The 21,364-nt window shown below is 38.5% G+C and overlaps 2 protein-coding genes across 14 annotated transcripts in view; both read left to right on the top strand.

Moving 5' to 3' along the window:
- The first annotated feature begins 165 nt into the window (after nt 1-165).
- Nucleotides 166-17,271, top strand: larp4b (La ribonucleoprotein 4B). 2 transcript variants are annotated; one of them, XM_079601161.1, is made up of 17 exons: nt 166-642; nt 2,502-2,640; nt 7,081-7,228; nt 7,326-7,481; nt 7,619-7,700; nt 8,833-8,969; nt 9,107-9,210; nt 9,304-9,414; nt 9,522-9,575; nt 9,683-9,889; nt 9,974-10,080; nt 11,013-11,258; nt 11,420-11,465; nt 12,032-12,214; nt 12,556-12,698; nt 13,230-13,329; nt 15,036-17,271. In XM_079601161.1, exons 2-17 carry the CDS (start codon nt 2,554-2,556, stop codon nt 15,297-15,299), a joined length of 2,175 nt encoding a protein of 724 aa, XP_079457287.1. In that variant the 5' UTR covers nt 166-642; nt 2,502-2,553; the 3' UTR covers nt 15,300-17,271. The 2 variants fall into 2 exon arrangements, with proteins under 2 accessions (XP_079457287.1, XP_079457286.1); XM_079601160.1 differs by having other exon boundaries at nt 11,417-11,465.
- Nucleotides 17,272-18,643: 1,372 nt separating this feature from the next.
- Nucleotides 18,644-21,364, top strand: part of dip2ca (disco-interacting protein 2 homolog Ca) — a 93,672-nt gene continuing 90,951 nt past the window's right edge. For 11 of the 12 annotated variants that reach the window (XM_079601021.1, XM_079601020.1, XM_079601019.1 and 8 more), the window contains exon 1: nt 18,653-19,032. In XM_079601021.1, coding sequence (XP_079457147.1) covers nt 18,954-19,032 — 79 coding nt within the window. In that variant the 5' untranslated portion in view covers nt 18,653-18,953. Of the gene's footprint in view, nt 19,033-21,364 lie in introns of all 12 variants that reach the window. The other variant, XM_079601029.1, reaches the window with a different exon arrangement.

The following is a 21,364-nucleotide window of genomic DNA, read 5'->3' as shown; positions in this document are numbered from 1 at the left end:
CAACACCATAACTGCCAAAAAGCTAAAACTGTAAGGTTTTAAAATTTGATCCACAATCGCTATGGACTCCAGACAATTCGTTGGGTTATGCCTCCCTCTATCGACGGCGCTCATTGAACTGCAGGCAAACGCATGTAGAACACGCAGCCGTTGAGTTACTGAAAGGGCCGCAGTGGAGAGTGGGCGGGCTAGTCGATAAAGCGGCTCTGGGCGGGAGTTCGCGGTGCGGTTTGGCCGAGAGAGTGAAGCTCAACTCCGGACACAAATACACGGGAAGGGAAGAGGCGTGCGGCTCCGTTCTTTATCATAGCCCTGTTTAACGAGCACGTACAGTTATACTTAGTCGCATTTCTCGCACTGTGACTCAAGCCGTTTTGAATAATAACACACCTTCACTCTCGTGTTGTTAACATCTCGACAACAAACGTTAGCCAGTCACTTAAACATCACCAAACAGACCTTTAAAGTGCACTATCAGGCCTGATACCGAGGAGCTGGTGGTGTTTGGAGGCTGTTGAACGCGTTGTGGTGGTTTAAAAGTTTCCTGCACGGATTCGTGGATTTGTTTTTCTGAAGTTTTGTCCGTGGAAGTCAGACGCTCGGGCCCGCAAACAGTCTCCCGTGCGCGGAGAGCAGATACAGGTGAGTAGAAACTCATACGAACGATTATTGCGCGTATTTAATCCATGTATAGTTTCATAAAGTAATTTGAACCAAATGTAAATAGCTAGAGTGTTTATTCACCTTTTGAAGTTAGCAACTTGCGCTAACTGTTCAGGCTAGCTGCATTACTTCTCACTATCTGCCAGTCTTTAGCATGTAGGCTAACACACACACACTTATTGTTTTTCTATTTTAATTAGCTCTTTGACGGATATACAACATTTTCTGTTTGGTAGGATTTTTTTTAGGAATTTAAAAGTTCTTAATATGTTCGTGCGCAGTTAACTTTATAGTTAAAGAGAGTTCGACTGAATCAGCTAGCAGCTGTATGTTGTGTTTATGGCTTTGGCCTGCAGCATTAATGTACTTTGACATATGGATTGAGTTGATTTGACAACTTCAGTATATTTTTTAGCTATTTGTATCATCATCATTTAGTTTTATGTGGTTATTACATGTCGTTTTGTTCTATAAAATGTGCTATTGTCGTTTTAGATGGTATTGCATTGCGCTCATGTTTAGGTACTATCATAATGTAAACATTCCCCATGTGTCGTTTGAAAGGACTGTCTTGAGTCAAAACTGTATGTTTTTATTTTAGCACGATCAAGCAAATAATAGTTTCTCATGCATGGATCCTCAATTCAGATTTCAAGTGCATTACATATTTTTGGTAAAGCATATTGTCTTATTTGGGAGATTAATGCATTTTTGCATTTTGTTTTCATTACAATACATGCTTTTTACCCATAAATTTGCTGCTTATATTATTGTGCAAATAATATTTTAATGTGTTTTTAAATTTCTCATGACTGCAATCATGCCTGTAATCCATTTAAGAGATCTTGTATTTCAAACAGTTTTCAGTAGCTTTCCCTTTTCAGCATATTAAGTAGGTTTTTGATGATGTTGGGTAATTCAGAGATGCTTTCCTCAGTAGTTATATTGACCAGTCAGCTCTACTGTACAGATTGAATAGAAAAAAAACCCTCAGAAGGTTTTATTTCAAGCAGCCTTTGTATATTTAGTCAAAACTAGGTGTAGAAAACCAAAGGTTTTGTTCTTAAAGTTTGTGGAGTGTTTTTTTTAAATAACATGTACTCTACTGTTCAGAAGTTTGGGGTTGGTAAAATTCTTTAAGAATTCTCTTACGTTCATCAAGGCCATATTTTTTTTAATAAAAAATAGGCAAAACCGTAATATTGTGAAATATTACAATTGAAAATAACTTCTTTTCTATTTAAATATATTTTCAAATGTAATACAGCTGTATTTTCAGCATCATTACTCCAGTCTTCAATGTCACATGATCCTTCAGAAGTCATTCTAATTTGCTGATTTAGTGCTCAAGAAATATTTCATATTATTAATGTGATGATGTGCTGCTTAATATTTTTGTGGAAACTGCTATTCTTTTTTCAGCATGCTTTGAATAGTACTACATTCAAACCAACGGCAATGATTTGAAATATACATCTTTTGTAACATTAGTTAGTATAACATATTTACTGTCAGTTCTTATCAATTTAATGCATCCTTGCTAAATATAATAATTTCTTTAAAAAAACTAAATCTTACTCACCCCAAACTTTTGAATGGTACAGAAATTATTATAAAAAATTATAGTGTAATTGGTTAGCTATAGCAGTGTCAACTTTTCTTGCTTGGTTTTATTGTAATGTAGCCTATTGAATAATCATCAATGAATATTGCACTGAATATTGTTGATTCTTATAACAAATTGTTTGTGATGTAAGTTGTTTTGCATACATTGTCAATTGAATTGATTTTGTAAATGGTTTGTAATTGATTTGTGTTCTTTGTTTCGTCATCCACAGTTCCCTGGTGATCTGGAGAGCTCTGCGTTCGGAGCTAGAACCTGGACAGCTCATGACTTCAGACCAGGAAGGAAAAACTATCGTGGAGCCACAGGTGCAGCAGTCACAGGAAGCAAAGGAGAAAGAGATTCCACTTTTGGTAAAGTATAATCTACTATTGTCTGTTAGTCTTTTGAAGTGTATTAAGTAATTGTGATTATGGAATTAAATAAACATATTATAACGAAACAGCAGAGACATCCCGCCCAGCTTAATGTGTTGTGAAAGGGTTTAACAGTCATTTGTGTGAACCACCCTTGTGTTTTGGGACCTTGCCAAGTTGCTGATCCCATTCATATAATGCAAGTACAGCGTCCATTGAAGCACCAATCATTGGAGATTTTGCGTTTGAGTGATGGGCCCATGTGAGTCAGCTGTATAATTTTAAATGTGCTATTTTGGGTTTGGGGTGGGGGTAAGCAGCCATAGCGTGCACCTCTGTCTCTCTTTCTCTCACTGAGGAGCTTGTGAGAGGAGCTACACAAGTTTCTGTTCATTGGTTTGCATAGACGTCCTTTCTTAAATTAAAATATGGGGTGTTGTTTCAGCAAAGAATTGAATCCTAATCTGGTCAGCGAGAGAACAAGTCTTCTTCAGACGGCCATTCCTGAGGGCTGCACATCGAAAGACGTCAGAGACTGTGCTTGTTCTGTCACAAATCTGGTCGACGAGAAGCCTTCTCAAAATGGGAACGTGAACGCGGCTTTAGATACCAGTTGTAATGCTTCCTCCACAATTTTGTCAGCAGGTCTCAACCTCATTAAAGAAGACTGTAGCAGCGTACAGGAAGGGATGACATTTTGGGACACACCTGTCGGCGATCCACATACTGACAAGGCCACGGTCCAGAAAGGAAATGCCAGTGAAATGGGAAGAAACAGTAAAGACAATTGGCAGATTAAGGAAACTGAAACTTTGGATTTTGTGAAACAGAGAATAGCTGAAAATGCCATAATGAGAGCAGAATGGTTTTGTGATGCTCAACAGTCTTGTTCCACAGATATAACTGGAGGTGGTAAGAGCAAAAACACTACCCTCAGACAAAATACCCTGGGCATCAGTCCGTTATGCATTTCGAAGGATCAACACTCTGGTGTCTCCGTTATTGCAAAAGAGGAACAAATTAAGACACTGTGGCATGTACAGTCAAAACCTGCGTTCACTCCAAAGGATGCCATTCATCCTGTCAATAAATGCTCCGGGAGCTTGAAGAATCTGGATGACTCAGAAGAGAGAAATTCTGGACTGTTGATCACTGACCGTGGCTTTAAAAAAGAACAGAGTTTCTACAGCATCTGCATGATTGATTTAGAGGATCTCGGGAGCGAGTGTGGGCACCAATCCTTGACTGAATCTGACGCAGTCATGTACGCAAGCGCACCAGCTGTCTCTGAAAAGGCTTTGTTTGATAATTCATCACTCCCAAAGGACCACAAAATATCGGGTTCAGGGCCTTCACAAGAAATTACAGCAGCACAACAAACAGAAAAAGATCTCACAGAGAAGACTCTAGGGTGTACTAAAAGTCTACCTGTAAATGTAGCACTTCCAAATGACGAACACGCAACACTCCTAGATCTTTTAAAACCATTTCCTGCTGAAGAAAACGAAAAGCCTTTATCTGAAAATTACATTTCCACATCATTTAAAGATACAGTGAATACACATTCTCCCTATACTGCTTTAGAGAAAAGCCTTGATCAACCCTCCCCAGATCTTCTGCCGCAAAGTGAACAGATGTCAGTGTTGAAGTCAAGTACAGATACCGCATTACCACAGGGGGAACCTGCTGACCTACTTAACAACCATGATCTTTATGTTACCTCTGGTTACAAGGCCCCAGATCTGGAGAGTGGTTCTGAACTCAACATGCACAACACCGTTTTTGACGAATCAATGTTGAGACCACCTCAGCAAAATCTAGATGGTCCTCTGGATGAAGTGGAACTGGAAAATCATTACAGGAATGGTGATTATAGAGAGTCCATGGACTTAAAAGAGGAGAAGAAACTGATTGTGCCTGACAAAGATGATTACTCCGTTTATTCTCTTAGCAACACAGCAGATAGATTTCCAAATTTGAAAGTCGTTATTGAGGAATCAGATCAATGTGCTTCCAAGAAAACTCCTACTGAGAAAGTTCACGAAGAAACGTCCCAAGCTCTCTCAGCTTTCAGCATTGCTTCAGAAAAGTTAGATGTGACAGAGAACCAAGGATTTCCATGTAAAGATCCATCTGAAGTCTTTGAAAATGTAATGTTTGGCTCTGAAACCCCACTGGCTTCTGATAAAGAAGACAACCTGTCAAAATCACCTTCCTGTCATAGAGTTGAAGTTGAACCAAGACAAATAGCAACTCAGGAGGAGGTCATTCCGAATCCTTGCCAGTGCCGTATATTGCAGGTTGAAGTTGAAGGGCAGACAAATGAATCTGACATGTTCAAGGTTGCTGGTGTGCATCAGTGTTTGAGCAGTCCATCTCATGCAGAAAGTATTTGTGTAGATCTTGCTTGTAATGCTGAAGAGGTCAACTTGGACATGACTTTGAGCACGCACGTCTACACTTGTGGTGTTTTTCCCACTGACCAGACAAAGATTGTGTCAGAATCTTGTGACATTCCAAACAGGGAACAGAATGTAGAACCAAATGCAAATTTGACAGATGCTGAACCATGTGACGCGAGTCCGTGTCCGCTTCCTATGAATGCCCTTATGAACTTTGAGCAGTTGCTGGAAGTCACTCGTAAATGTGAAGAAGCTGATTATCTCAACGTACGTTCATCGAGTTCTTCTGTTGTTGAAGTTCACACAAACACTCTGCCTTTACCTGATTCTGATTGTCCTCTTGAGGAAGATCTCTCCCAGAGCAATGCCACCTGGTTTGTAAAAACATCAAACAATTATATCTGTAATAAAGGACATCCAGAAAGCGATGCAGTGAGTTATGTAATAGAAGTGGGATTGGGAAACAAATTACCTGCAGTAGCACAAGAGCAAGTCATGGATGGTGAAATAGGAGAGACTTGTTTACAACATGGTGACAAGACTCAGATTGCCAGTGAATGCTTTAGTGAGGATGAACAAAAGGTACTGGGTGAGATTTGTTTGTGTGCAGATGATGGCAAAACCAAAATGTCAGAACTTGAAACGCAGGGACTCGTACCAACTTTAGAGCTGATTAATTGCCTTAATAATGGGAATAACAACAATGACTGTTTGAACTCTGTTTGTTCTGCTAGCAGTGATATACATACACTGTCTGAGCTGCCATGCAAATCTGAAGTATTGGAGGCCTTTGATTGCTCTTCATTGTCAATAAACTGCACGAGGGAAAGTGCTTGCCTCTACCCGGACTCGTCTTCAGAACAGCCATCCAATGACACTCAAAGATCTTCAGTTACATCTACTCAGAAGCAGGGAGACCTTCAAGATATGGGGGAAATAGGTGGAGCTGTTGTTGACTGCAGCATTCCTCTCATGAGTACTGCAAGACTATCACTTGAAACTGGAGAGGGACAGTCATGTGCCATACAAGGCCATGGCGGCAATTATGTGTCCATTGAGAGCTTGACAACTATCATGCCTCATGTTTCCCAACTTATAGCAAGCAGTCTTGGAGTTCTCGACTTTGATTATTCTGATTCGAAAGTCATTGTTGATGATCTGAATGATAAAGCCACTTATGTAAATGCAGCAATTCCGTTACCAGTAGAGCCAGACCAGGTTGACATTTACGCCACCACGCCATCTTACGAGATACATTTTCTCAATAAAGATCTATTCACAGTTCCTGTGCAGGTGGAAAACCCTCAGGGCTCAGGCTACTCGGATGAAATGGAGGGAGAGCAAGGCATGCTGAATATGGTGTCAGACCTTCTTGGCAAATCGGAGTTGAGCGATGAGGTGGACTCTAGTCACTGCCTTCGGGCGTGGGCTAAAGAACCACATGTCCTGTTTTCTGATAACCAAATAGAGGCATGTGCGTTGGTGTCAGCATGGGACCACACTGTATCTGAGGCAAGCCTTACAATACAAAATGTTCAACAGGATATAGAATCTAATCTTGGTTTTGGCCCAGTGGATTTCCAGACCTCTATGGGTTTTATAGCACCCTACCCTTATAACCTGTTAGCGACTGAAGGATCTTGTGTATGGGACTGGCAGAATGCTTATAGTGAACTTGTGAGTATTCTCTAACCAGCTTGTTTAGCTTGGTTATACAGTGGCCCCTAAAAATGTTTTGGCACTTAGCCACATGTTAAAAAATTTATGAATGTCAGTGCAGTATTAAACATTTTATTTTATGTATTAAACATGCATCTTATTATTTAATTTATATATATATTTTTTTTTTATACTATTCGTTTTTTTCAGATGCTTCTTGGTTTTTATATTTTATGTAATGCAGTAACATTCATATTAAAGCGTGGCTTAAGTGGCCAATGTTTTTGTAACCATTATTTGGTGATTTGATTAAGACATTGATTCAGCCCTTAGTATAATTGATAACCCAATTTTTTTTTATTTTTTTTTTATACAGGAATCCTCCAAGATCTCGGACCTCAATCCCAATGCGAAGGCATGGGCAAATTATATGCCTAAACCAGAGGCCTCTGCTACAACCTGCCCAGATTCTCAGCAGTCATGGGTAGATGCGGCCGATGACCCATCAAACTGCATCTTAGGAGGTAAACCTCCAAAAAATATTTCCATTCAGTTGTTAATTTAGTATACTGACCTTATCAGTCTGAAGAGGTTTTGATATGTTTGTTTTGTCCATGCTAGGTTATAACAACAGTGAAGACAAAGGGAACTGGAATGAGGAACAGCAGGTATCTACCTCTGTAGAACTGCCCTTTGCAGCGCAGCCAGAATCAGTGTACATGGGAAGCTCAGCCAGTGAGAAGGGCATTGTGTCAAACCAGAACACCAATATGAAAGGTAATATCCTTTTGTTCACTGTTTTCAACCTACTCCCATTTCAGATGTTTACAGTTATGCATTTTTACTGACACAATCATTAAGAATTAATTTCAGCTATAGCATTCTTAAATAATTGATAATTTTCTTTTGTGCAGGGGTGAACGATTCAGACTCCTCCAGACAGATTGACGACCTTCGGGAACAACTGAAGGCAACACTGGAGTTCTGCCTCTCTAGGTAATTACTTGCAGCTTCACAACTGATCCCATTTAAGCTGGACCTCTGGTCCTGTGTCAGGTGTACTGGCCTGGACGTCAAGGCTTTTTTTACCCCCAAAACCTATGAAGCCTTTGAAACATAACATAGTCCCGACAAGGTACCTTAAATTAAGAACAGAGTATCCTAAATTAATGAATGCACATGGTTAGTAATCTGCATAAAATATGCCCAGACCATGTCCAAATAAGGGCTTTCCGCACACCCTTTCGTCACGCTCAGCAAACATGACGCTCTCTAAAGACACACAGAGCATGCACAGCAAGATACTCGAGCAATGCAAAGTATGCAATCCTCAAAAGAAGTTCAAACACAAAAAAATATTTTATCATTTTTAAAATTATATTTAAATAAAAATATATATTTAAAATTAAATTTAAATATTTAAAAGTTATAAAATTCAGAACCAAAGTTATTGATGAATCCGGATTTATTTTTACGCAGATTTTGTGTACATCCGGTTAGTGAATGAGACCAATGAGTTTTTAGACTTCAAGTGTTAATATTTAATTCAGATGTTACAAATTTTACTTATGCAAATGTAATCTAAGAGCGTTTAGCATTTGAATATTTGCTGTATGCTTACAATAACCTCAATTACCTCAATGTGGACTAGGATGTGCACTACCATTCAAAAGTTTAGGGTCAGTTAAATGTCACAGTTTTAAATAATTATTTCCTGCTTTCATACATTTTAAAATGTGATTTATTCCTGTGATTGCAAAGCTGAATTTTTTTTAGCATCGATACTCCAGTCTTCAGTGTCGCATGATCCTTCAGAAATTATTCTAATATGCTGATTTGCTGCTCAAGAAATATTTTTAATATAATATTAAAAAACAGTTGTGCTAAAAAAAATTGTGGAAACCTTGATACATTGTTTTTAGAATTATTTTATCGGATTATTTATTTGAACAAAGTTAAAAAGAACAGCATATATTTGCAAAATAAATCTTTTGTAAAATGTCTTTACTGTCACTTTTGAACAAATGTGTCCTTCCTGAATAAAAGGGTCAATTAAGCCAACCCTTTGACTTTTCAATGGTAGAATCAGTGTAGGACTGATGGTAACCACACTCTTGTCCACTTCCAGGGAGAATCTAGCCAACGACATGTACCTCATCTCACAAATGGACAGTGACCAGTATGTGCCAATAGTGACTTTGGCAAACCTTGATCAAATCAAGAAACTCACCACTGATGTTGATCTCATTGCAGACATCTTAAAAAGTGAGTTTAAACTCCTCACCATGTCACATGTATAGGTCGCAGTGGCTTTTATGGCTTTTTGTTTTAGGCTCTCAAAATGGGGTTGGTTAAACGCAGCAGTTGGCTCTGACATTAATGATGCATTTTTGATTCACTAGCGCTGCCTCTCGTCCAACTGGACAAATGTGGAGAGAAAGTGCGGCCCAATCAGAACCGCTGCATCGTAATTCTCAGAGAGGTTCCTGAGGCCACTCCTGTGGAGGTACACATCACGCCATCTCTCTTGTTCAATAACATCTTTAATGCTCTGACCTTATTTTTTTATCTATATGACATTTGGCTTTCATTTGTACAGGAAGTTGAAGCGCTCTTTAAGAGCGATAACTTGCCCAAATTCATCAATTGTGAGTTTGCCTACAATGACAACTGGTTTATCACGTTTGAATCTGAGGCGGATGCTCAGCTGGTAAATGTTTTTTATTGCCTGTGATTCGATCATTTCAGATTACAGCCTCAGGATTTTTAATAAACTTGCTTCCTATTGCTAAACGTTGGCATGCATCACTTTTTCAGGCATACCAGTATCTCAGAGAAGAGGTGAAAACTTTTCAAGGGAAGCCAATAAAGGTAGAGTACACTGCTGCATATGTGACGGGACTGAAGGATATTTTGTGCTATAAAACTTGCAGTTTAAAAAAATAAATACATTTTTGTCCATTGTTGTTTTATGCTAGGCTAGAATAAAGGCCAAGGCCATTGCCGTCAATACCTTTGTGCCAAAGAATGGGTATCGGCCCGTGGATGTGTCCTCAAATGTCCAACAACGCTACACCCCTTACTACATCCCCCCTGTGTATGGAGCACAGCAACAGTTTCCTCTTTACAGACTGGTGACTCCTCAGGGCTGGTCAGCTACCCAGAGCTACCTGGACCCGACTCTGGTAAGTGCCATGTGGTCTGTTTGGCTCTGAGAAATATCCGAATGGAGTACTAGAGGTGCTTAATCAGGTTTTGTCTATCAACAGGTTACTCAGTTTCCCAGCCCTGCATTTATTAACGGCTTCGCTGGTTCTCCGACATTTAAAACAGCAACATCTCCACTAACTGTCAGACAATATACACCTCGAAGCAGGTACAGTGTTGGGGTGAAAAAAATCTGTTATACATTTAGTCTACCATTCAAAAGTTTGCTCTTGAGTAGGAATAAAAAAAAAAAAAGTAAACTTGATGATAAAATTAATTAATTCGGCAAGGACACATGCATTGATCAAAAGTAGACTGTAAAGACTTTTGTGACAAAAGATTGATCTGTTTTCACAAAAATATTTAGCAGCACAACTGATTTATAATAAGAAATGTTTCTTAAAGGGTAACAACTTTTTATTTAGTTAATGATCTGTACGACTGGGGCTTTATTAATGCTGTTCATTGATTCAAGTAAATGTTTTGACATTTGGGTATAAACCTGACATTTGGGTATAAACCTATAAAAAAATCGTCTGAGTGCTGCCCTCTTCAGGTTGAATGGTGGCTACTGCAGTTGAATTTTCCTATTGGAAGTTGTGATGCCCTGTGATGTAAGCAGGCACCAGCTCACCACGCCCTTGCCTAAAGAGAGACGCTGGTCGCTGGGCTCTGCCCACTTTTCCAGCATTTTTCAAATATTGCCAGTGGGTGGAGTCAGGCTCTGACCAGTGGTGGAGTTGCCCTTTAAGCACTAAATCAGCATATTAGAATGATTTCTGAAGGATCATGTCACTGAAGTTTGGAGTAATGGTTGCTAAAAGTTTAGCTTTGCCATCTCAGGAATACATTTACATTTTAAACTATTAAAATAGAAAAGAGTTATTTGAAATTCTAGTAATATTTCGCAATACTGTACACAATTCTTTTACTCTATTTCTGATGAAATAAATGCAGCCTTTGTGAGCATTAGAGACTTATTTTAAAAAAAAAGTAAAAAAAGAAGTTACTGACACCAAACTTTTGAACGGTAGTATATAGATCTTTTGAAGAGCTTCAACTGAGACATAGCTGTGTATAACTATCTTTTCATCTGAACAGGAACCATAACAAAACACACATTCGACTCACAACAGAGCGTGGAACCACTCTGCTAGAAAACCCTGCTGCTTTCTCTACTTTCTCTTCGGAGAGAGTCCCCAATGGGACGCGGCCTCCACAGGCTCATCACTTGGGTAGCCGACCTCGTCTACCGAGTGGTCCAGGCTATCCACGCCGGGACCAGGTGGGAAGTGGACGGATGGAAGTAAACGGTGCTGATTACTCTCTGAACGCGGGCCGTGGAAGGTAATGCTGTACGATCTGTACCAGCTGTTTATTCATTTCATAAATATTGTTGTAATACAATATCCAAGATGGGGGGGTGGGGGAGCTTGTAGAGCTTCTTTCATAAGAAATTGTGGCAATTTTGTCCATATTGTCTTGATTGTTTGTTTCTTTTGAAGAAGGGGCGGCTATGGATACAGGAAAAGGAGAGATGACAACAAGTTTCCAGTATGTCATTTGCTTTGTTTCAGCTACCACTGCATACACAAGTGTTTTGTGTTTAGCTTTGCTTTTGTTATGATCGAAAACTTCAAGGGAAGTGTAATATAAAGTCAACCCTGAGGGGCTGAATGTACATTATTTTACTTATTACACAGCCAAGTAAACAAATAAATGGACATGAAATATTGATTTGAATGAAAATTTCGGTAAAAAACTAATGCAGTAAAAGAGACTCCAGAGCAATATGAAAGTGTTGTTGTTGTTGTTTTTGTCTATCACATCCATATATATATATAAAAAAAGGTTGCCTGGGTATTCAAACAGAATCAAAATCCAGTAATCCTGTAGTGCTGGCTTTTGTGAATTGCCCCTCAGGTTAGCCATGTAGTGCAATTTACCATGACATTGAACCCTGCTAAAAACCAATCCACCTTCATGAGCCCGATAAACCCGAGTTTGCTCAGACTTAACTTGGGTAGCAACTGAAACCTGCTTCATGCAACATGCCTCTTGTTTACAGGCTCAGTTTGTTGTACGTTTCAACTCTTTTTCTTCTTGTGTGCGTTTAACAGAGAGCAGCAACACAGTCGCCCCCTCCTGTTCAGGAGCGTACCCCGTCCCCTAGCTTTGAGCTGGGCCTGTCCAGCTTCCCTCCTCTGCCTGGAGCTGCAGGAAATCTAAAGCCTGAAGTAAAAACTGAAAACAGCCTTGACAACCGGCTGTCTGATGTCGTCACTGGAGCAATTAAAGACAAGGTTGACTTTCATTCTCTGTTTGTGCTGCAGCATTAATCTCTCTTAATATTTTGAAATTCAAATAATGAAGAAAAGGCTTAAATTATAATAAATCTCAAGGCTTTAATTATTTGAATTCTAGAGAAGTTAACAGATGCTCTGGGTTTTTAAACATTAACTTGCACTAAGCATGGAATGCCATGTTTACAGCAGACCTGGCTGTCAATCATAACCACAAGTCCTTGGGTGTTTTGAGTGCTTTAGAGCGTGTGTGTGTGTGAATTCCTGCTGTCCAGCTGTTATGTTTGTTCATGCTGTCCTTGCCTTAGGAGATTCACAGAGGCCCCTTTGTCTCTCCACAGCCTCTAAATAAGGATGTGGTCACCAGCCGTGTGATCTCAGGGACCTCCAAAGAATCCGTACAGGCTTCTGCCGCTCCTGCTCCCGCTCCTGCTGCTCAGACCCCAGTGGACCACCAACACTCGCCCTCTCCAGCCCTTTCAAAGTGGGTTCAATGGATATTTATGAATAACTGATCAATAAATATGACATCAGTCTTCACTTAAAGATGTTGCAATGATTTCAGATGGTAACTAATGTTCAGCTATTTTGCTTATTTTAACCAACACTGTCTCTTAAATACTGTACTTCCAGAAGACTCAAAATGATTCACAGACATATGTGCATATTACAGTATTTCTGATTGGCTTAAAAGCCACGAACAAGGGCTCCTTACTGCTTTACTTCTAAAGCAAGCTTGCAGCTGTCACAGTGACAGGTGCGATTTCTCAGGATTCCGTCACAGTGTAGGGATATATTCCGTGTGGCAATCCAAAATAAATAGCTTGCAGCACTTTAAAGATTTAATTGAGATAAACGCCTTTTTAACTTTTCAACACTTAATCAATATTCAGCAATTTTTCAGATCATTTATATAAAGTGTTAAAGGTACAGTAGCAAAATGACTTTAGTTGGTAAAATAATCACATATGGCACATTTTAATATGGATTTTTTTTTGTTGTTGGTATTTTACAGCCTGACAATTGTAGAAAAACCTAAAGAGACACAGACACCTGCAGAGAAATGCTCAGATACAAAAGCTGCTAAAACCGCACTGCTGGGCAATCCAATAACAGTAAGTGTTAGTAATTGATTGAATCATAAGTACAGTAAAAATAAAACCGACTTGTGTATATTAAACATTTTATTTCATTTTTATATTAACATATTCAGGTATGTTTAATTGTATATGTAGGTAGAGCAACTCAATGGCTCAAACGGCTCATGGGAGTAGGTGGTCAAGCTATTATGCCATGATTTCAGTTTCTATGGTAAAAACAAACTCTGATTGTGGTTCGTGACGTTCTTTATCGGGAATTCAGCAGTTACAATATTTTTATACTATTTAACTTGCGAGAGTTGTGGCTTCTACAGAAGCATGTATCATGGAACTGTTGCGCTCTATTACATCAGTTCCTTCAGCACTTTGTGATTAGTTCAGTCTTTAACAGCAGATGTACACTACTACTGTTTGAAGTTTTGGGGTCAGTAAGATTTTTATTCTATAAATTAATGCTTTTATTCAGCAAGAATTTTTTATTTGATCAAAAGTGACAGAGTCGGAGCCATAGCCGTGTGGGGAATTGCTCTGACATAGGGTGCCACTTCGGGCGACCCGAGTTCAATTCACGCCTCGAGGTCCTTTCCCGGTCCGATTCCCCTTTCCCATGATTTCCTACTCCTGTCCTATCTAAACAAAAGTAAAAAAGCCCAAAAATATAACTTTAAAAAAGTGACCATTAAGGCTATGTTCACACTTAGCGTCTTTTTTCAAACTGCCAGCGTCTGTTCTACATTAGAACCCTATGGAGTAAACCGTTTTTTCAAAAAAGTCCTGAGCGCTTTTTTAAACGCCACCGCCGGCGTCTTTTTCTGCAGCTCAGAGCGTCTTTTAAAGTTGAAAAAAGTTTAACTTTTCTGAAAAGAACGCCCTACGTCAAGCGCCTTTTTTACAGCTGACCAATGACAAGCGAGTAGCGAGACCTGTCGTTTCCATAACAACAAGAAAAATGGACACGGTGCCGGTAGAAAAACTAATCGTCCTTGTTTCGGAGCACAAGGAGCTGTTTGATATGAGTACACAACTCTATCATAACATACATCACAAAGAGGCTGTGTGGGCACACTACTGTTGCAGCTGTTGTTATAGCAACAAAAGACGCGCTCGGCTGCTATTTGTAACCGAACGCGCAGCCTTTTTTTTTTTTTTGCTAAAAAAACGCCGTTGTTAACTTTTTTTAGTCAAAAAAGACGCTAAGTGTGAACATAGCCCACGAAATTCATAATGTCATGAAAAATGTATATTTGAAATAAATGCTTTGCTGTTCTATTCATCAAAGTATCCTGAAAAAAAGTGTCACAGATTCCACTAAAATATTAAACCGCACAACTGTTTTCAACATTAATAAGAAGAAATGTTTCTTGAGCAGCATATTAGAATGATTTCTGAAGGATCATGTGACACTGAAGACTGGAGTAAGGATGCTGAAAATTCAGCTTTGCCTTCACAGGAATAAATTCCATTTTAAAATCTATTACAATAAAAATATAATTTAAATCGTAATTTATACTTTTTTTTACTATATTTTGATGATAAATGCCGATTTAGTGAGCATAAGAAAAATTATTTGATAAAAGATCCTGTTCAGCATGCACTTTATGTACACAGATGGTTTGAAGCACTGTATCTTAATATATATGTTACAAAGATCAATCAATTTAGCCAATCAATCTTGTATAGTTGAAAACATTTAGATTTATTTTAATATTGCGTTTGACCAGGAGCCCCGGAAGCCGAGCTACGCAGAGATCTGTCAGAGGATAAGGGAGGCACCAACACAGCAGCCGTCAGCGGATCCCCGGCCTCCCAGCTCCACCGCCGAAGACATCAAGACTCCTGACTCGGCAGAACGCAGATGCAGAGAATCAGCACCCGCACCTGCCAAATCCACGGTGACGGCTTGTCCCAGAGAGACAGTGAAATCTCATCAGAGCGCTGGGGAACGAGTGAGCGGCGACACGACAGCTTTCTTCCACCAGTCCTGAGAGCCTCCGCTTTGCTTCCAGGAACGAAAGGGAACGAAAACTTTGTCAGGGCTGCTCAGAAAAAGAAAAAAAAAGCCCCTCTTATCTCACGGTCTCTGTGAGTGCACACACAGACAGCTTGTCACTGGAATCAGGGCCTACAGACAAAAGCACTTGTGCATAAGGGTTCTCTGAATATTTTTGTTGTCCTTTGTTTTTCAATTACAAGATCTTTAGTTGTTTTCCAAGGAAAATTGGATTAATGAACCAGCACCAGTTGGAGATTAACTATTTAAAAATGTTTTGTCAGAGCTCAACTTTATTTTGGGTGTTAAAACTTCAAATAGTGCTGTTGGGAGGAAATATTGATTTTTGAATAGTGCTGATCCTGAAACACTTATTTTTGTTTTTTCTTTAATTTTTATTAACTGATATGTATATAATTTTGCTAACCTTGAGTGTCTTGGTACTGGTGCGATTCCGTGCGCGAATCTCGGCGGTGCCAGCCATTACAACTGCATGAGTGAGACCTTTGTGTAAATCTGTTTTGTGTTCTGTTTTTATGTTTGGATGTTCCAGCACTGGAGTGATGTTTATTTTGGAGCTCTGAATTATTTTTTTACATGCTAATCCTCTATCAAATTGTACTGATGTGATATTGTAGCAGGTGTATGTATACCTGTTCTTGTGTGCATGCTTTCTTTTACTTTTTTCTTTTCTTTTTAACCTTTTAATGGCACACATTGGTTTGCTGAATAATTTCGTTTCCTTATTTTCCTATTCGCCAATTGTTTGGGAAGAATCCACTCCGATGCCTCTTCATTCGATTCTGGAAGATCTTCACACTGCAAAGTCCTCAGGTTGCGAGGGTGAAGTGTTCATGTGCCTAGTCTGCTGTGATCTAAATGATAGATGGATATATAATTTGCTTCTTAGCTTCGTTTGTTATCCTGGTGTGGTGCTATGGTTCGTCACATGGTTTCTTTGGTGCTTTTATCTATATCAACGGAGGGAAAGTCACCAACACGCACCAACGTCTGTCGTTTGACCTTCACCGATTCGCTTTCATATCACCACGACTATACGAGTGGGATCGTGTACATTTTATATAGTGACGTTACGTATACATCAAGAGTAAAAAGATCTGAGCCTTCAGCACACATGGACCAGCGTTGTTTTGTGGGGGTTCTCCTTTATGCAGGCTTTGCGTTTGTGTCACTCTCGTTCATGCTGTTCATTGGTTCAGTTCATTGGTTCTCATTCGAGTTTGAAACCGTCTTAGGCCGAGCGAGACAGACAGTTTATTTAGTTTTGATGTCTTCCTGCAACGTGGAGCACGTGCAGAATGCTTTGATATGTTTGTCATGGCGTCTGTTGTTTATATATTCTTGTATCTTCCCTGTGAGTGTTTTTTTTTCTCGGTTAATCAAAAAAAAGTTTTTGTTGATTATTTTTTTTTCTGACTCTTTGAATGCAACTGATCATTTTTCCATCAATAAATGAAGCGTACCATGGTTGAAGTAATGGTTTTATTACATAAACCATTCAGATGTTCAAAAAAGAAACAAACTAAAAAGAAACATCACATATAAATTAACAGTGTTTGAAAACTTGAATTTTATTTAAACTTGAAAAAAAAAAATGTCTCTGCCTTAACTTTTTAGATGACAGTATGGAGGGTTTTTTTGTTTTTGTTTTCTTTTTCAATTCCCAAAGTGTAGAAAAAAGGATGATGTGGTAGAGGTGTCCGAAGCCTTCCTCACTACATTTGTGTAGCACAATACTTTTGGGATTGAGATGGGATTTCTGTTTTGTTCTCCTCTGTGTAAATGCTTGTAGTCTAAACTGTAGTACATGTATACATACACATATACTTGTATGTGTGCTTTCTCTGTACAGATGTAAATAATTGGAAAATGTTAAAAAGGTACCCTAAAATTGGTTATGAGAAACTGTATGGGAAAAAAAATAATAAATAAATGTTAATGAGAAATTGTGTCTATCAAGTAGTCCTGTTTTGTGTTACTTAAGGGATAGTTCACCCTAAAAGCAAATTTCTGTCGTTTACTCAAGTTTTTCTAAACCTGCATGAATTTATTTCTTCTGCTGAACACAAAAGAAGATATTTTGAAGAATGCCAGTTGATGGGCATCATGGACTTCCATGGTATTTTTTCTTTTACACTATGGAAGTCAATGGGGTCCATCAACTGTTTGGTTACTGACATTCTTCAAAAATATGTTTTGTGTTCAGCAGATGAAAGGAATTCATGCAGGTTTGGAAAAACTTGAGGGTGAGTAAACGATGACTTTTTTTTTTTGCAGCATTTTTGGGTGAGCTATGCTTTTAAGTAAATGTTCATTCTCAATGTTTGCTCACAATTATGACCACAAGGTGGCATAGTATAAGCGTTAATAATGGAGAACAACCTTGTTTAAGACTTCCAACCCTTCCAACTACAATAAGCTTTCCACCACACAAATAAAGCACTCTCCTTGTCTTTTATTTCAGTATACATTTAATTTCTTATAATTTGGTTTGTCCCTCTTTTGCTTAATTTAACAACAGCACTCAAGCTGCTTTAACCAAGATTGTATAAAGCAAGAACACATAACCAATGTCAAATTGATTTGATTGGTGACCTAAAAATAGTGCAGATTTCTCAAATATTTGTTCTTCATTTCACATCATAACGGTTCTTAACTTTATTCCAAAATGTAGATAAAAAAATCCCAGATTTTCAATGTGATAGTATCTAGCCTGCACTGTTGAAAAGTCGGGTTTGTCATTAAAAAAAAGAAGTATGCTCACCAAGGCTGCATTTCTTGAATTTAAATACAATAAAAAAAGCAATATTGTGAATTATTATTATTACAAGCCTTTTTGTATTTAAATATATTTTAAAATGTAATTTATCCCTGTGATGCAAAGCTGATTTTTCAGCATCATTCCCCCAGTCTCCAGAGTCACATGATCCATCATTCTAATATGCTGATTTGCTGCTCAAGAAACATTTCTTATTATTATAAATGTCGAAAACTGTTGTACTGCTTAATACTTTTTATCTAGATTCATTTTGTTCAGTATTCTTTGATTAAAAGAAAGGTCAAAAGATCAGCAATTATTTGAAATATAAATATTTTGTAACATTATAAACGTCTTTACCGGCACTTTTAATATTTACTATATTTGATTTCGTCATTTCGTGTCTATTTGTTTGTTCATAATAATATAAATGTATATATTATATAAATGTAACCTGAACCAGGTATTCTCAGTATGAAATAATTATTTATGGCAACATAAACAGAGGTGTTCTGTCGCCCCCTTGCGGCTGTTAACATCACACTCGCCTTGCGTCATGAGAGAGTGACAGAGAGAAAGAGAGGGAGAGACTCACACACACATACACACCGCTCCGATCCGCGAGCTTCACCGCACTGACAGTCCACATCTTACACTGCTGACTCTAACGGCGGAGCCCTTCAGATATGGCGGGGCTTCGTTGAGAGGGACAGCAAATCTCCAAACACTATCGTTCACAGAACAGTTTGTTTTTGGACACGCGTATCCCACAGCCCTCCTTATGCACCGCTGCGACGCGGAGAAACACCAGCAGCGCTGAAAGAGTCGAAGAAATAGGACGAGAGTGATTTTTACCTCCTTAAACGGACAATGGCGGACCGCGATGCGCTGCCCCTTCCATTGGAAGTGCGGGCCAGATTGGCTGAGCTGGAGCTGGAGTTATCCGAAGGTATGATTGACATTTTAAATGACTTATTTTGTTCGACAATATGGTTGTTGCGGAGGATACTTTAACGGCCCCCTCTCCTCCTCCTCCCACCCAAAAAACCCACCGCTACCTCCACCACCATACCAACACAACCAACACCAGATGTTGGAGCCAATTATTATCCCCGCAGCAGCACCGAGGTTGTGTTCGTAAAGGCGTTCATTTGCTGTAATTCCCGCCGCATTTTCTTTGTTACAATGTATCTATTTGACCTTGAGGAAACCATTCAAAGACTTCAGAATTGATTTTTCCGTTAGGATTTTGAAAATGCGTTTCCCTTGAGACCAACGGTCAAAATAATACTGCCTTGGAATCTTCATGTAGCCGTTGATATTTTTGAATTTCTGTGGCTGTGTTGTTGTTCATGCCAGTATAACGTCTTCAGTACACCAGCATTTAGGTAAACAAGCAGTTCCTCACAAATGCATCGCCATATATGCCATCTTTACACTGCAAAAGCTGCATCTGAAGCTGCATCTATAACACAAAACGACATAGACAGTATAATGCTGCGTAAATTAATGTACACTGGTTTATTATTGATATGAACGTTTTTAATAGGAAATTATAAATATGCAAGCATGAAATGTGGAAACATGAAATTGGTTTATAAAAATGTTAATGAAGCGTATGCTGTCATGACAGCAACAACGCTGTTTAAAAGTTTAAAGCTGTTCTGATGCCATCATTTGCAAAAAAAAACAGCACATATAAGTTTCTTCATGATTTATAGAGCATTGTTATGTTTAGATACAGAATAGAACGTTCAGAACAGACTTTTAATTATTGCTTTATTTGAAAAAAACATTTGTGTGACCAAATTTTCTTTATTGCATTTCAAACATAAAAAACAGAGTAGGAAATAGGTTCGTCTTTTGAAGGCATTTTCTAAATAATTAACGGACTACAACAATATATATATTTTTATGAATGTGACAGTGCTAATTTTCCTTCATATAAAATTCATGCATAGGCTATTCATCATCCGTTGCTAATATTTGTAGAACAACAAAAAACGGGGTCTACTAAGAATCATATTGGTTAGAGAAAAAAACGTAATGATTATCAGTCATAGAAAATCAGTATTGTCCAAACCAATTATTGGTGGCTCAGAGCTGATGTATTTCTGTATGGCTATTGTGCAGCACAGAATTTGGAGTCGGACAGAAACACAGGCATGTAATATTTAAATAATTTGTCATGTTGAGAATCTTGACATTTGACATAAGCAAACTGAATTGAGTGAGCTGTTTTATTTCTAGTGCCTGGTCCTTGTGTGTTTGTTTCATGTGCAATTTTCTTCTGTGTAGATCTGAACCATTTAAGGCGATAAGTGCTTGTGCATTTATTAACCCTGCCTCAAAGTTCCAGGCCTGTATCTCCAAACGATCCTAAGCACACTGCGCCAACCTGTGTAGAGAAAAACAGCATCATTTTATACCAAACAAGTCACAGTCAGTGGGTTTAACGGGCCATCAGTAGATGCATCACATATATTTTTTGTGTTTAGTGTTGAGTTTGTCTTACAGAAAGCCGTATGGGTATTACTAAACCCACCGTTACTATGTTATGATATAGACACTAATGATCTTAAATGCAGGGTTTGAGTTATGGAGGTGTCTGACCCCCCTAATTAAGACTTCTTAAACCCGCTCAAATGAAGTCATAAATAAAAGATGTGGATCATCTGAAGACTAGCATGACTAGGTTGGAAGACCAGTTGAAACTATTTTAGGATAGCAGATAATCTTAGGCTGGGTTAAACGGGAGGGATGTTAGAGAGAAAAGTAGTCATGTTTGCCTGAGGAGGTAACCAAACAGTATTAGCTGCTTGAGTGCTTAATATGGGATGGTACTTTGATAAAATAAAAGTGTGTCATTATTTGTTACTTTAAAATAGATTTACATAACAAATATGTTAAAAAAAAGTTAGTGTTTTGTTTAAAATGTCGTATGGTATGGTAAGCCCACGGGTTGTGCGAAACTTGTCATTGAATAATTCGCACTCTGCTTGAATGTATATCCCTAAGTAGATTATCAACTAAGCATAGGCCCACATCTTTTATAAACCAATCATGGCTTTCATTTATGGATGAGTGTGTGGTATGTATCGTCTACAATTATATTGTTGTTTTAGCAATGTCGAAGCTGATATTGAGTATCTCACTTACTTTGCAAAAACAAAGTAAGAAATGCCTTGAGAGTGCATGATTTAGCCTAGTAGAATGAAGCTAGAATGTCCCTAAAGTTCAATGTATGGGGGCTAATTTTTTTGTCTTATAATTTGGTATGA

This window comes from Phoxinus phoxinus, assembly GCF_949152265.1.
Source record: "Phoxinus phoxinus genome assembly, chromosome: 24".
NCBI classification, from domain to species: domain Eukaryota; kingdom Metazoa; phylum Chordata; class Actinopteri; order Cypriniformes; family Leuciscidae; genus Phoxinus; species Phoxinus phoxinus.
The sequence above is the reverse complement of the archived record's forward strand: the minus strand, read 5'-3'. Positions and strand labels throughout refer to the sequence as shown.